At 39.8% G+C, this 15,628-nt stretch overlaps 1 protein-coding gene across 1 annotated transcript in view; it reads left to right on the top strand.

Moving 5' to 3' along the window:
- Positions 707-15,628, top strand: part of CAPZA2 (capping actin protein of muscle Z-line alpha subunit 2) — a 48,679-nt gene continuing 33,757 nt past the window's right edge. Inside the window, 1 exon segment of the mRNA NM_001097455.1 lies at positions 707-745. Within this exon segment, the coding sequence (NP_001090924.1) occupies positions 707-745 (39 nt within the window).

Below are 15,628 nucleotides of genomic sequence, written 5' to 3'. Positions count from 1 at the left end.
TCCTATTGGACCCCTAGCGTTGGAACTTCCATAACTTTGTGTTCCCATGCAATAGTACAGGGACTTCCCTAACTCAATACATGTTTAAAGAACAGACGATGAGTTTCTTCAAAACTGAGGTTTCTCTAGTTTTTGTTTAACATGGCGTATCTTCAGAGACTAACACAATACCCCCACACAATAAAGGACCAATAAACATTTTTTAACGAATATATCCCGAACATTTTCCAATTATGTTCCAGGTTGTATGTGCATTTTTAATGACAGCTGAATATTTTTCTCTTAATTTTTAAAACCAGAATATTTAAAAGCTTCTATTTATGCACTTTTTCACATTTTAGCCGGCATTGTTCAGGACTTGATGGGAACATAATCAAGGGCTCAGGATGTACTCGTCGCAGACTGGGTCCATATGGTCACTGGTGGGGAGAGAATCCTAAACTCATGATGCTGACAAGCCTGCAGCAGGCGGCAGCAAGCAACTGCTTCCCACTCCCGGCCGCCGAGAGATCTGCGCACGCGCATAGCCGTGCTTGGGCTCCGCCGGCCGGGAGGAGGGAGGCGGGGCTGCGGGGCGCGTGCGCGACGGCCTGGGCTGCGGCCCCTCCCTTGGCGGGGGCGCGCGGCGCGGAGGACCGCACGGGAAGGGGGAAGTCAGGTGGCTGCCACCGCTGCCGCCGCGCCGCGATCTGTCGCCGGAAGGAAAATGGCGGATTTGGAAGAGCAGTTGTCTGATGAGGAGAAGGTAAGGGCCGCGGAGGCGGCGGAACCCGTCGGTCGCGGAGCCAGCAGAGCCCCTTGGTCTCAGCCCAGAGTCTGGCAGCCGAGGAAGGGCATTGGTCGGTGCCCTCGGCTGCTCTTCCTTCCCATCCTTGCTGCGCCCAAGTGCCTGCTCCTGTCAGTCACCCGAGGCCCGGCGCGGGGGCAGGTCTCAGCCGGGCCTGCTCGCTCCGCTCCTTGTAGGGTGTGTGCTCCGAAAATAGGAAGCGGGAGCTGGGCGGCGGCGCCGCCTGGCGCGGCGGGCGGGGGTGGGGGGCGCGGAGGGCGGCGGCCGCGGGGGACCCTCTCCCCGCGCCAGGGCCGCGGGGCCCTGCGCTGGGGTCTGCGGACTGCGGAGGGGTCTGGGTCCCCTCCCGGGAGCGGCTCAAGGGTAGTAGCCAGCCCGAAGGCCTGGCCGAAGAGTGTGGCTGGGGTGAGGGGGAAGGAGGGGGAAATCGCTTAGAAAGCAGACCTTCACTTCTCGCTTCTACTCCCTCCTCCCGCAAGCAAATTGTGTTCTTTCCTGGGTTCTCCGTTTCTCGCTTTTACCGGTGGAAATCTCTCTCCCTTTTTTTTTCTTGTTTTCTTTTTCCAGTTTTAGCTGTAGGCTTTGCAGTTCCCACATTCCCCTGAAGACAACGAAGTTGCTCCCAAAAAGAAAGCCCACCCCCCCCCGCCCCAGTTGTTTGCCGCGCCTGCTGGCAGCAGCCCCCCTGGGGACAGATTTGGTGGCGCCCCATAGTCCTGCTAGGACTTCTTCCGAAAAGGGGAGGTTGTGCAACTCCTTTTACTGTATCTTAGATGCTGTGACAGCATTGGAACTGGATGAACGACTTAAGTTCTGAGGCATTTGAAGTCAGAAATCTGATCATTGAACTGGTTCTCTTATTGGCGGTTTCCTTTGGCCACTCTGAGGCCCCATTCCCTAGTGTGGTGGTGGTGGGGGGTACCCTACTAATTTTGAGTATTTCCTGGAAAGGACCTTGATGTTTCTCAAACTTGGAAGTAACTGACGTAACTGTGAATAAAATCGAGTGTTCGAAGTTTTCACTCTTAATTTAACAAGGCTCATTTTCTTTTTTTAAGTTCCCAAGCATTACAGCCATGTCTGAAACACAAAAACATACTGGTGTTTAAGAAATCCTCTTGTAAGTCTAAGGATATTTTCGGTTGGAACACTCTGATCCAAGTGTTTTTCTATCTTGTGTGCTTGCACCGAAATGTGATGTTCCACCTTCTTCCCAGTGTGAATGTGCAGCAGTCAGCCTTATCTTCGATTTCGGAAATCTTTCTTCCCTCTGTGCTCTTTGGTGAAAGTGATAATAAAACGACAAAATGGGGAGAGCCAAGATTTTCCATATTCCACAGGTCTGGTAGGCAGACCCCTATATACACAAAAGTTGCTGTGCAGTATTCACATGTGTAGTATTGGTAAATAACCATAAGTAACTAACTGAAAATGTATGCCGACGGGCACACACATTTAAAATTAAGTAGTGCTAGGAAGTTTTTTAAAGGGATTGTCATGTTTTTATTGTTTTTATTCTGCTGTTTGTAAGTAGTGATTAGTAGCTCAAGTGGCTAGAAATTTAGCTGAGGAGCGAGTACTCAGTGTGGGAGTTAATATAGACCTGCCAATGTACTGTAAAGGCCTGAAATAGCGAATTTTTTTCAAAATGAAATAACAAGATTTCTTATTATCAAGCACTTGCGGGCCACTAGCTTCCATAAAGGTGTGCGTGGGTGTTGGGGGGGAGGTGTCTTATTCTCTATGCTTGCCCAATACTATGTTTTAAGAGTAAGTGAAAGAAAATTCTAATTTGAAGGAATTTGGTGCTTTTGTTTTTATTTCCAATTTTGTAAGACGATTCTGTAGATATTTTACACATGGATTTCGAATTACTTTTTTTAGTAATTTAAGATAAATATTAACCAAACTGTGGGACTACATTCAAGTAACTGGTAAACTAACATTCTTGTTAATTCAGTTATTTAAATGTTCTTTTTTTGTTTGTTTTTGTTTTTTTGTTTTTTGTCTTTTTGCTATTTCTTGGGCCACTCCCGCGGCATATGGAGGTTCCCAGGCTAGGGGTCGAATCGGAGCTGTAGTCACTGGCCTACCCAGAGCCACAGCAACGTGGGATCTGAGCCGCGTCTGCAACCTACACCACAGCTCACGGCAACGCCGGATCGTTAACCCCCTGAGCAAGGGCAGGGACCGAACCCGCAACCTCATGGTTCCTAGTCGGATTCATTAACCACCACTGCGCCACCATGGGAACTCCTAAATGTTCTTTTTAATCTTTTGGGAGGAGGACCTTGGATATAGAATCAGAAATTGGATTTAAAAGTGATATTTTTACACTAATATTTAAATCATGGTACTTTTTCTGTAACCTTGTTTGTAGTTGTTAAAAATAAGATTTAAATACTTTTAGGCTCTTGAAATTCCATTACTGATTGCAGATATAAGGAATGGAAGCTGTTAAGACTTATGTAGCACCACACTTGTATATATATGTCTGGCTCAGCTAGACCATATGTTAGTTAATTTGTTGTGAGTTTGAGATAGGTTTTATTACTACCATTTCACAAATAAGTAAAATAAGGTTTCAGAAGTTTTAAACAGTTCACAGAAGGACACCTAAATAGGAAGTGGCAAAGGTGGTATTTAAACCTGGGTTTGTCTGAATCCAAAGTTGATACTCTCATGACATTATGCTTCCTTAACAATTAATGATAATGGAGTTCCCATTGTGGCTCAGTGCAAATGAATCTGACTAGTGTCCATGAGGACCCAGGTTCAATACCTATCCTTGCTCAATGGATGAAGGATCTGGCATTGCCATGAGCTGTGGTGTAGATTACAGAGGCGGCTCGGATCTGGCGTTGTTGTGGCTATGGTGTAAGCCAGAGGCTATGGTGTAGGCCAGTGACTACAGCTCTGATTTGATCCCTAGTCTAGGGAACATCCATATGTGGCAGGTGTGGCCCTAAAAAGACAAAAAAAAAAAAGATAGAACCATTTTTTGGGTTTATCTTTTTTTTTTTTTTTTTTTTTTGGTCTTTTTGCCATTTCTTGGGCTGCTTCCTGGGGCATATGGAGGTTCTCAGGCTGGGGGTCTAATCGGAACTGCAGCCACCGGCCTACGCCACAGCCACAGCCACACCAGATCCGAGCCACGACTGCGACCTACACCGCAGCTCACTGCAATGCCGGATCCTTAACCCACTGAGCAAGGCCAGGGATCGAACCCGCAACCTCATAGTTCCTAGTCGGATTCATTAACCACTGCACCACAACAGGAACTCCTGGGTTTATCTGTTTTTAATTTGACAGTTTAACTTGAAAAAGAAAAAACTTTTTTTTTTTAATAAAAGCCTTAAATACCAAATATTAGATAGCGTTGGGTTTTAAATTTAAATTTTGGTCATTTTAGAATAAAGTTTATTATTTTTTGACACATTTAAAAGTTTTATGCTGCTGGTTTAGTTTCATATATGCTCTGTGGTAGGAAGCATTTTTTAAATTAATATGGAATAATATATTTGCTTTTTTTTTTTTTTTCAATCGTGTATAGTTGTTTTTTTGAGGAGACCACTATGAAATGTGGTAACTTTTGCATCTTTGGCCACTGGGTTCATAGGAAATAAAATTATCTGAAAAAGCACAGTGAAGTTCTTCAAAGTTATTCATTTGTTGCCATGTGTCCTGCAGAACTTTTTACATAGTTTCAGAAACTCTAGGGCAGAACAGTTCATGGTTTCATTCCTGGGTCAGCTGTATTGTACATTGTACTGTAAAGCATTTTTGTGATTTTGAAATTTTTTATATGGAATTGTGGTGTAAGGCTGAAATGAGAAGAACTATTCCCAGACCCCTCTCTAGATGAGAAGACCAGGAAGTCACTCCAAGCTGTGGAAGGAAGACACTTAGTTATTCGTTGGAAAGAATCATCCCCACCCTGAACCCCTCCCACCTTACCCCAGTGAGTAGTGATCTACTCCCATAGCCCATAGCATCAACTTTGTGTCTTTGTAGATGTTTCTCAAGTACATAGTTCAGCCCTGCTTTCCTCTTGAGCACAGAAATTCATTTTTAACTGCTGGTCCTTTTCACAGAAGACAGTTAATGAAATATGTTCAAGAGGAACCTGCCTAAAAGTAAATTAAAAAGCTCCCCTTCCCTCCTCCCACACAAAGCAGGCTAGATAACCATCTCTTGATGCTCATTTTTCTCTTTATGACTCTGTTCCCATTTTTTCCAGTTATTCCACGTTTTTAACTTCAGCTCTATTTTAACTTTTTTCTTGTGCTCTCTGTACCTTACAATTTCCAGATCTTGTCACTTCCATCAAAATATGACTTATACAGATTATTTCTTGCTTGAAAAGTTAATCCATTTATATTAATATTTGATTTATTACTCTTAGAGCAGACTGTTAACAGTTGTATTTATGTTATGAACTACTCTTGTTTAGTAACAAATTTACTGTACCAACAGAATGCAAATTGATTGTGTTTGTTCTGTGAATAAAGCTAAGGGAGGAAAAGTAGGGTTAGAAGAACGTCTCATATCTATTTTATTTGCCACTGCTGGGCTTTTATTATAAACTTTCTAGACTAATCTCCCCAACTTCCTGACATTTTTCTACTTCCAAAGTTTTGATTGCTGGGTTCTCCATTGCCTTTACAAGGAAGCCCAACTTTTGAGAGTTGTGTTCATGTCCTTGTGTTTCATTCTAACCTAAATAGCTCTGGTATTTCCAGTATGTACTGTTACTTAGTCATGGATGCTAGTCCATGCCTAGTACCTCAAGTAAATTATTTACTGCCTCAGGCTCAGTTTCCTCTAAAATGTGGGGATAGAATAGAGAGTATATTCTCCATTAAGTTTCTATAAGTGTAAATGGTACCTGGCATGTAGTAACACAATAAGTTGTAGTTATTTTTCTCTGCTCATGGCTTATCTGGTTTGAACATTGGTATGTTCTTTGATCTGTCCCCTTTTCTGAAAGATGAAAATATTACTTTAAGATTTAGCTCAGATCACTAGCTAGATGTCTAGTTTTCTCTCTCTTCTGAATGCTGTAACACATCACTGGTATTCAATTCCGTTTTGGTTTTTTTTTTTTGTCTTTTTTGTCTTTTTTGCTATTTCTTGTGCCGCTCCCGCGGCATATGGAGGTTCCGAGGCCGGGGGTCGAATCGGAGCTGTAGCCACTGGCCTACACCAGAGCCACAGCAACGTGAGATCTGAGCTGCGTCGGCAACCTACACCACAGCTCACGGCAACACCGGATCATTAACCCCCTGAGCAAGGGCAGGGACCGAACCCGCAACCTCATGGTTCCTAGTCGGATTCGTTAACCACTGCGCCACGACGGGAACTCCAATTCGGTTTTGCATAGTCGTTACTTGTTTACCTTTTTTTCCTGTATTCTATTGGAATTCCTTAGTGCAAAAATAATGTCATCTTCAGCACCTGTCAGTACAATATATGTGATGAATACAGTGGTTTAATGAGTGAACGAAAAAAAGTCATGAATTCACAAAATAAAGAAAAATAACAATTTTATGGAGTTCCCGTCGTGGCGCAGTGGTTAATGAATCTGACTAGGAACTATGAGGTTGCGGATTTGATCCCTGGCCTTGCTCAGTGGGTTAAGGATCCAGCGTTGCCGTGAGCTGGGGTGTAGGTTGAAGACTCGACTCGGATCTGGTGTTGCTGTGGCTCTGGCTTAGGCCAGCAGCTACAACTCCAATTAGACCCCTAGCCTGGGAACCTCCATATGCTGTGGGAAGCGGCCCTAGAAAAGGCAAAAAGACAAAAAAAAAAGAAAGAAAAAGAACAGTTTTATAAAAGGAAGTAGCTTATAAAGGCAAATTTTTGAGGGAAAATCTAGTATGCCTATGTTTTTTTTTCTAAATAGTGCTATGGATTTTAAAGATTTAGATAAATGAAATTCCTGGTGCTCTTTGAGGTGCAGGTGGTGATACTGGCTACAGTTCAAGTCATTTACACATGCTAAATATTTATAAGCAGTTTATATTCTTCTCCCCTATATACAGTCATAATTTGGTTTCAGAAATTTTGCTTATATGTAAAAACAATGTAAGCTACCATTATATTCCATCATAATTAATGCTAAATCAGTAGTGTTTTTATTAACCAAAAAGTAAACTGAACCAGTAAGCTATTAATGTAGAAAGTATTCATTCCTAATTTCTTTTTTAGATGTGTGAGTTCTATCATTGCACCAATAAGATATAAAAATTCCTACAGCAAGCAGAAACTTGATAGCTGCTGTAACATTAGTGGCGTTTTTCAGACTTTGCTCATGAAAGCAAATTTGTTGTACGTTTTCATTGCAGTCGGGAGCCATTTCTACATAAAATAGAGCATTGAGCATTGCGTCTTAGTGTAAAAACATGGTTGATCAGCGAATATAAAGTAATTTTTAAGGTTGGCAAGCATGAGGGGACAAATTGACCTGTGGTTCTGTGCTCTGACCGAAAAGCTTACTTGCTTGAAGTGGTAATTGAATGCAGGAAATTCATGCATATCAAAGAAAATAGGGGTTTTGTAGAACCACTTACAGTTGTCAAAAAAGGAGAATTTCATAAGTTTTGTTTTTAAGGTTAGACATGAAATCTTCATATTCTCCCTCTTAAGATATTTATGTACATGTTCCACAGTGAAACTGTAGCTGAGAACTCTTCTTGCACATTTTAGTTCACAATGTTTCTACTCACAGCTAATGGAAATAATTTTTGAAAACTACCTCTGTGTTTATTTATTTACCAAATATACCATATTACATTGATTTCCACTACTCATAATTTTCCATATTTTAAGGTCTCTGAAATAAGGCTGCATTGTACAATCATGGCTGATGATAACTGGTAGCATTTTTCCTTTTGTAGTGGTCATGGAATTATGTATCTTACATTGGTAATGAATCAAGGTGTGCAAGGATATATACAATAACAAACAAAAATCTCAGCATGAGGACATTGGTGGTGGGGGCTTTGCCTGGCATCTCCCCCCATTCATTCTGTGTATGTCTGCTGTGGGTCAGCAGCAGAAGGGCCCCTGCTCACTGAAGTCATTTAGTTTCAGGCTGTTGGAGGACTTCAGTCTAAATGTAGGCCTTTGATATGGTACATGTGCACAATGCAATGTAGTGTTATTCAGCCATGAGAAAGGATATTTTGCCATTTCTGACAATATAGATGGACCTTGAGCACCTTGTGCTGAGTGAGATAACTTAAGAGAAAGACAAGTGTGGTACTATATCACATAACATGTGGAATCTTAAAAAGTCCAACTTGTTTTTAAAAAAGAACAGCAGTAAAATGGTGGTTACCAGAGAGTGAATTGTGAGGGGATAAGATTCATGGTGTTTAAGGGTACAAACCTGTAATGAGAAGTAAATAAAAAATAAAGATTGGATGCACAGTGTAATGAATGTAGACACTACTATTGTACTATGATGATGTACTGGGATAAATATTGCTTTAGTACCAGTCATATTACAGTGTATAAATGTATCAAAGTAACAGACTATACACCTTAAATTCACAAAATGTAGCATGTGAAATTATTTTTTAAAAATGTGTTTGTTTGTTTTTTATCACTGTTCCCACAGCAGTGGGCAAGAAATGCAGTGAATTCCATATTAGTTTTCAAAACTCCCCCCTCCCCTTACTGTACACACACTTAGAAACACACACTTAGATACTTACTGAACTTCTATTCAGATTTTAGTTAGCTAAAGCAAGTTTTATCTATAAACCTAATTTCAGAGGAGACAGAAGAAGAGAAATGCCATGTTTGTAAGTAGTGGTAATGACACATTAGGTCAAGTTTTAGACTCATGGAAGGTTGGTAATTTGATTACCTGTTTGGTAGACACAATGCAAAAATATAGGTACAAAGATGAATCAGACATATATAATGTATATACTCTACAAGGTCAAAAAGCAGTAAGTTCGTGGAAATTCAGAAGATGGAAAAATTAATTCTGCTTAGGAGGAGGGTGGACATCATTTGGGATACAAGCTTATTCCAGAGAGCACAACATAGGAAGAAAAAATAGGCAAGTGGGAATGAGCAGGAAGTATGTTATAAAGATGACTTGTGCTATTAAACAGCACAGATTTTCTCAGCCTGAGCACTGTTGGCATTTGGGCTTAGATAACTCTTTGTTGTGGAGGCTGTCATGCATTTTAGGATGTTTAATAGCATCCTTGGCCCTCATGGTGCCAGTAGCACCAGCCATTCATGACAGTCAGAAATGTCTCCTGTAGGACGGAATTGCCTCTGGTTGAGAACTATAGGTCTAGACAGACTGAAGCTAGTGAGACTAGTTGGGAAACTGAGTTAAATGTTAGGACCTGATTTAAAGTGGTTTCACAAGATACAGAAGAAAAAAATGATTGCTAACATTTCATAGTTGGAATCAAAACATGGTAAGTGAATGTAGAGAAAAGGAAAACTCAGATAACTGTGAATATTAACATTTGATTGTCTCGGAAGAGATATGACAACTGACAACTAAAGAACCAAGGAGAGAGAATGCACATCTCGGGGAATAATGGTGAATTTAGTTTGGGTTCTGCTGAATTTGAGATGCTGGCAGAATGTCCATGCGAACATGCCTAACAGATATAGAAATGTAGACATGGAGCTTGGAAAAGGATCAGGCTCAGAGATTTTATGTAGATTTGAAAATCCTCTTTGTGGGTTAAAGCTGCAAGGTGGGAATAGCCTTTCAGGAGAGCAAGTTCAGACATAGCAAAGAGGAGAGGGCAGAGAGCATATACTTTTGGATATTTTCATTTAAGGAATAAGAGAGAGAAGGAGAGAAACTAGAAGGTAAACCTTTGAAGTAGAATTATATACCTGAACTGAGAGCACTTATGACTTGAACCCACAGTTTTTAAATTAGAATCACTCACCCAGTGTCTGGATTACTGAGGTTCAGGTTCTTTGTGCTTCAGCACAGGAGGAATTCAGCCAGAGAAAAAGTGATACGCAAGAACTAGATTTATTAAGATAAGATGCTTGTGAGAAATGGAAGCAGGCAGGCAAGGAGGCTCTGCCCTGAGGATTAGGGCTACAGTTTTATAATCATGGGGAGTGGGAAAAGACCACCTCTTCCTCTTAGTAATTTAGTAACTCCTTTTTGGTATCTGTTAAGAGAGTATTTGACCCTATGAGGTCAAACTAGGACTGTCAAGGTGCTTATTCAAATCAGCAGAAGGGTGGTCCTTAAACCCCTGCCCTTCAATGTGAACTTGAATGCAGGCCTCATTTTATTTTTCATTTAATGAACTGAGGCACATTTCTTGCTTTGTTCTGGTGGTTTTCTTGAGCAATCGTTAACTTACAGTGATGTCCCCATGTCTCCTAGGTTTCCCTCTCTATCTGTGGTCCCTATGCAACTACCTGTATAACTATCCTACTCCATCCCTATCGTACCTAGAACAGAGTAGGTCCTCTTCTCACAGAACTTATTTCCCAAAGGAGCAGTGCAATGTTGCAGAGAGATTACAAAGGAATATAGAACTGATAAAAGCCTTTGGCTTTAAAAGAAAGAGATGAGAAATTATATCTACCATATTTACATTAATGTATCAATTGTCAGAACAACCTTGCTGTTATCCCCATTTTACACACTATAAAACCAGCGCAGATGAAGCCGACTATTTTAAGTGGTGGGCCAAGGATGATTGGTGACCTCTAAGAGAGCAGTTTAATTAGAATTCGGAGCAAGGAATGGAGAGAGAAAAGCCAGATTATCAGCATCTAAAAAGTATGCATATGTTTTCCTCTTCCAAAAATGGCCTTTCAGTCTTGGCTACATAGTACTTCAGTAACCAGACTCAAAGACTTCACTCATCTTCATTTGTATCCTGGCCTATCTCTGCTTCCTTAGCAATTTCTTATTTCTTGTATTCTTCAGGGGCAGGTCCTATGTTTTTTTCACCTGTGTAATTCCAGCAGATTGCCTTGAATATATTAGATCAGTGATTTCAATTAGCTGCACATTAGAATCAACTGGAGAGTTTATAAACAAACATGGATGCATAGGCTTCACTCATGGATGAAGCCTGGAGCCGCTGCGCATTTTTCAAAAAAAGCTTCCCAGATGAGTTGAATGTGCACCAGATTGAGTTTCACTGTATTACATGCTGGATCAGTGTTCGCCAAAGATAAGAGTAGAGATTGGAATTATAAATTGCTCTCCCTCCCATATTTGTCTTTTAATTAATTTTTAAGCTTTTTAAAATTGAAGTATAATTGATTCATAATACTATATTCATTTGGGGTGTACCATTTGTACACTGAAAAGTAGTAATTTGTTACTTTTATACATTACAAAATAATCACCATGATAAATCCAGTTACCATTTGTTACTACACAAAGTTATTATGATTATTTTTGACTGTATTCCCTATGCTACACATTATGTTCCTGTGACTCAATTATTTTACAACTAGAAATTTGTATGTCTTAATCTCCTTCCCTATTTAAGAGTTACTAAATTACTAAGAGGAAGAGGTGGTCTTTTCCCACTCCCCATGATTATAAAACTGTAGCCCTAATCCTCAGGGCAGAGCCTCCTTGCCTGCCTGCTTCCATTTCTCACAAGCATCTTATCTTAATAAATCTAGTTCTTGCGTATCGCTTTTTCTCTGGCTGAATTCCTCCTGTGCTGAAGCACAAAGAACCTGAACCTCAGTAATCCAGACACTGGGTGAGTGATTCTCATTTAAAAACTGTGGGTTCAAGTCCCAGTCTGAGTTTTGGCTGGGTTCAAGTCATAAGTGCTGTTAATTTCAGGTGTATAATTCTACTTCGAATTCTCAAATTCTAGTTTCTCTCCTTTTCTCTCTTATTCCTTAAATCAAAGTATCAGTAGTGAAGCTATCAGTAGCGAAGCAGGAGAGAAAGAACAAGTACCACTTCATTTTTTCCTACTATCTCATTTTTGGGATACTTTTTTTCTAAGATAGAAAAATTTTAGAAGTGTTTATGGGCTGAGAGAAGTGATTCAGAGGCAAGAAAGAAAATGAAAATCTAAGATAGATAGTAGTTTTTGTAACTTTTTCAGTTAATGAGTGCCTACATTGGATTTGCAGGTTTCTTACTACTTTAAATAATGGTAAAAGATATTTAAAGAAATTAATGTTGAATTCAGTGGATGGCCTAGTTTTAGATTAAGTGATATGGGCCTTGTTTTTAATTACCATTCAAAATGATAATTATAAAGGAAAAAATTCTTAAGGAAAACTTATCAAAACAAATTACCTCTCACATATACTCAGAATAAATTGGTTTATACTACAGCCATGCATTTAGTGATCACTTGATCATAAACTGTTTAAATAATAATAGAGTTTAAGAAAGCATTTTTTTCCATCCTTATTTTACTTTTAACTCTCAAAAAGGCATAGGCAATTTTTAGGGAATTATGGGAAACAATGTCAGATAATTCTTGCAGTTGAAGTAGAAAAATTCATGATAGCTCTTTTTAACTTTACTGCTGGTGCCTAAGTCGGTGACCTTTTTTAGTATTGCATTCTTTGAGAATCAGATGAAACCTATGATTCTTCAGAAGATCAAATGCCTCAAATTTTGCATATACAATCTCTTATAGGGAATTGGGTACAATATCTGGCAGTCCATCAGAAGCACTTGGGCGAGATTTTCAAAAATACAGAGGTTTTAATCCTGTAGAGATTGGTTCAGTAGATCTGGAATGAAACATAGGAATTTGTATTTTTTTCAAAAGCTTTCCTAGCAAATTAACTAGACCAGATTTGGGAAATCTCTACCCTAGTGTCTCCTGCCTTGGTCAAAGAGGAGATAACTATGTCGGAAAATGTCCAATATATGGAAAATAGAAGGGTTGTCAGCACAGTTGTTTGTTTGTTTTGCTTTTTGAGGCTGCACTTGGGGTATATGGAGGTTCCCAGACTAGGGGTTGAATTGGAGCCACAGCTGCTGGCCTATACCACAGCCACAGCAATGCCAGATCCGAGCTGCTTCTGCTCAGACCAGCTCACGGCAAGGCCAGATCCTTAACCCACTGAGTGAGGCCAGGGATCGAACCTGCAACCTCACAATTCCTAGTTCAGATTCATTTCCATTGCACCACAGTGGGAACTCCTATTAGCAGAGTTTTCAGATAAAATATAGGATGCCTGGTTAAATTGAATTTAAGATAAGCAACGACTAGTTTTTTGTATAAATATTTCCCATGCATTATATTTTTGAGCTACTGTGGAGTACAAGGCTATTTGCCTCTAAATTTAATGGTTCCATGCAGCTATTTTTTGTGATGTGTAAGTGCTTTCGTGATATGCATCATCTGCTTTTTATACTTTCACCTCTTTTTTTTCAGTTGCCCAAAGCGTTTTAAAATTTTTAAAACTTTTTTGTCAGCTTACTATATATACACTTTGGTGCATGACTGCATTTCTTTCTGAAGAATTAATGTTTCCTACAGACAGAATCTCCTGGATTTTCCCTTAGTATTTATAAAAATTTTTGCCAATTTACAGTGCCCAGCAAAAGCATCAGAAAAATCTGGAGAATTCATAGGCACAGGTAATTGAAGTAACATTAATTTTGCCTACAGCTTCTATAAATTATGCTGGCAATTGATTGACAACCTCTGATAAACCTCTCCACCTTGTGCTTTCCTGTGCTAGCTGGTGATCATAAAGTTGAAGTAGCACTGCCAGATGCTCACTTCTTCCAGTAATAGACACATCTTAAGGAGGCAGTGTGGGCCAAGAGAATTTTGTTACTTTTATCTGTGGCATTTCACCACAAAGCTTGGCTTTACTTGAGAAAGATGCTTTCCATACGCTAATGCAAAGACTGTCAGAATCAAGAACTGCAAGGCAGAAAGCTGCACGTGGAGTTTATTTGCATTCAGCTCTCCCTTTGTTCTTCTCTGAGAAATTTTTCAGTCTTATTCAGCCGTGTAGGTATAAAATTGTAAGTTTCCAGATCTGTGGTCCAGGTAGCATAGGATGGTAAAAACACTTGTTATATTATACTGTCCTGAGGGATCACCTAAGACCAAAAACAGTAAGTGAGTACTTTACTGATACTTGTCTGGATCATCACTCTCTGCCATAATGATACCAAAGATTTTGATCACAACTTCTTGTACCAGATGTGTTTATCTTCCATCTCTATCTGTTGCAGTACTGAAAAAACCAAGGAATTGGGAACTTCTTTAGAAAAGTGAGGCACTGGATTTAGCCACAAGTAGTTGTCTTTCTAGGTATTGTGACTAATCTCTTCCCATCACTGTGGTAGTTTGACTTCTGTACATGTTGGTCCAACATGATGTGCAAATGCCACATAATTCATCACTATTATTTGCTTTTCTCATCACCAAATTGAAAAATGTGTAGAGAAACGGATTTCTATCTGTAGGCTCAGGCTATAGAGTGCTTTAGATAATATGAGGGGGCGTCAACTGCTCTTTCTTGCCTGTAGCACAGAAGGAATCATTTGTGGCAGGTAGCATTAACATACTATTTTTGGGAGTTCCTGTCATGGCACAGCAGAAATGAATCTGACTAGGAAACATGAGGTTTCAGGTTCGATCCCTGGCCTCACTCAGTGGGTTAAGGATCTGGCGTTGCTGTAAGCTGTGGTATGGGTCACAGACAAGGCTCAGATCCTGCGTCGCTGTGGCATGCAGCTGTAGCTCCGATTGGCCCCTAGCCTGTGAACCTCCATATGCTGCGGGTGCGGCCCTAAAAAGCAAAAAACAAAAAATACTATTTTTATCACTGTCTGCAATTTGAGATACCTCTGATCCTAGGTGACTATCTCCTGATGTTCACAAAAAGAAAGTAATGTCTGGTAGAAAGCAGGAGACAATTTCTATAAGATTTATCAAAACGAACTGTATTTTTACTCAAAGGAAAAGATAGCATTCATCCTTTCCTAGGGAAGGTATTTGGGAAGTTCTCTTTAAGAATATTGGAATCAATTGTATCTGATATTGAAAGATGAGTATCCCTGCCTTTCCCTTGTTTGAACGATTTAGTGGTTTACAACCGAATTCTGTCCCCTTTCTTCAGGTATTTGTGGGGATTCTGATCCAAAGTAGTTTGAGCAGTCGCAAACTGCCGGAGTGGCACATAGTTCAATTTGAGGAAGTCCTCGCTTTCAGATCTTCTAATTTCTCCATCAAAGACCTTTCTCACTATTTAATAAATTCACTTCATCTTCTAATTTGTGAACTAGCAAGGAGTTCTTTATAGGCCATGGAGTAAAGAATGGAGGAAGTTTGCTTAAAATTGTGGAAGAGCCTGTAATTCATCTTCCACTCCACAGGCCACATACATAAGATTTTTCCAAGTTACTTAACTCAGTAGAGTTGCAGTAAGTCTGGAGGTTTTAAAATGTTTAATTGATGTCATCCAGTGATTCAAAATCCTGATCTTTATTTTCATCTGAAAAGTTTTTTGATGTAAACTGTAGTTATTCTTAAATAAAATTCATTTCCTAAGAATTTCAGGGCCCTCTTTTCAAGAGATTTTATTTGTAAATTTTTGTTGTTGTTGTTCCTATAAAAGAACTTTGTTTTCTGCAGTCTTTGTCAGATTGGCTCAAATCCTTCCCTTTTTTTTTTTTAATGTTGTAAATATAACTGTCCAACTTTCCTCTCCTCCCTTTAAGTCCATGGAGGATAGGAAGCTAAATAAGCACACTTATAAATTTATGTCTAAAATAAAAATAGAAAAGATCTATGAAGAATCTCTCTTATGTCCTTCTAATGTTGGGACTATATATCAGCTTATTTGCTTGCTTAAAATATATATTAA

The sequence above is a fragment of the Sus scrofa genome, chromosome 18 (assembly GCF_000003025.6).
Source record: "Sus scrofa isolate TJ Tabasco breed Duroc chromosome 18, Sscrofa11.1, whole genome shotgun sequence".
Lineage (NCBI taxonomy): Eukaryota > Metazoa > Chordata > Mammalia > Artiodactyla > Suidae > Sus > Sus scrofa.
The sequence above is the reverse complement of the archived record's forward strand: the minus strand, read 5'-3'. Positions and strand labels throughout refer to the sequence as shown.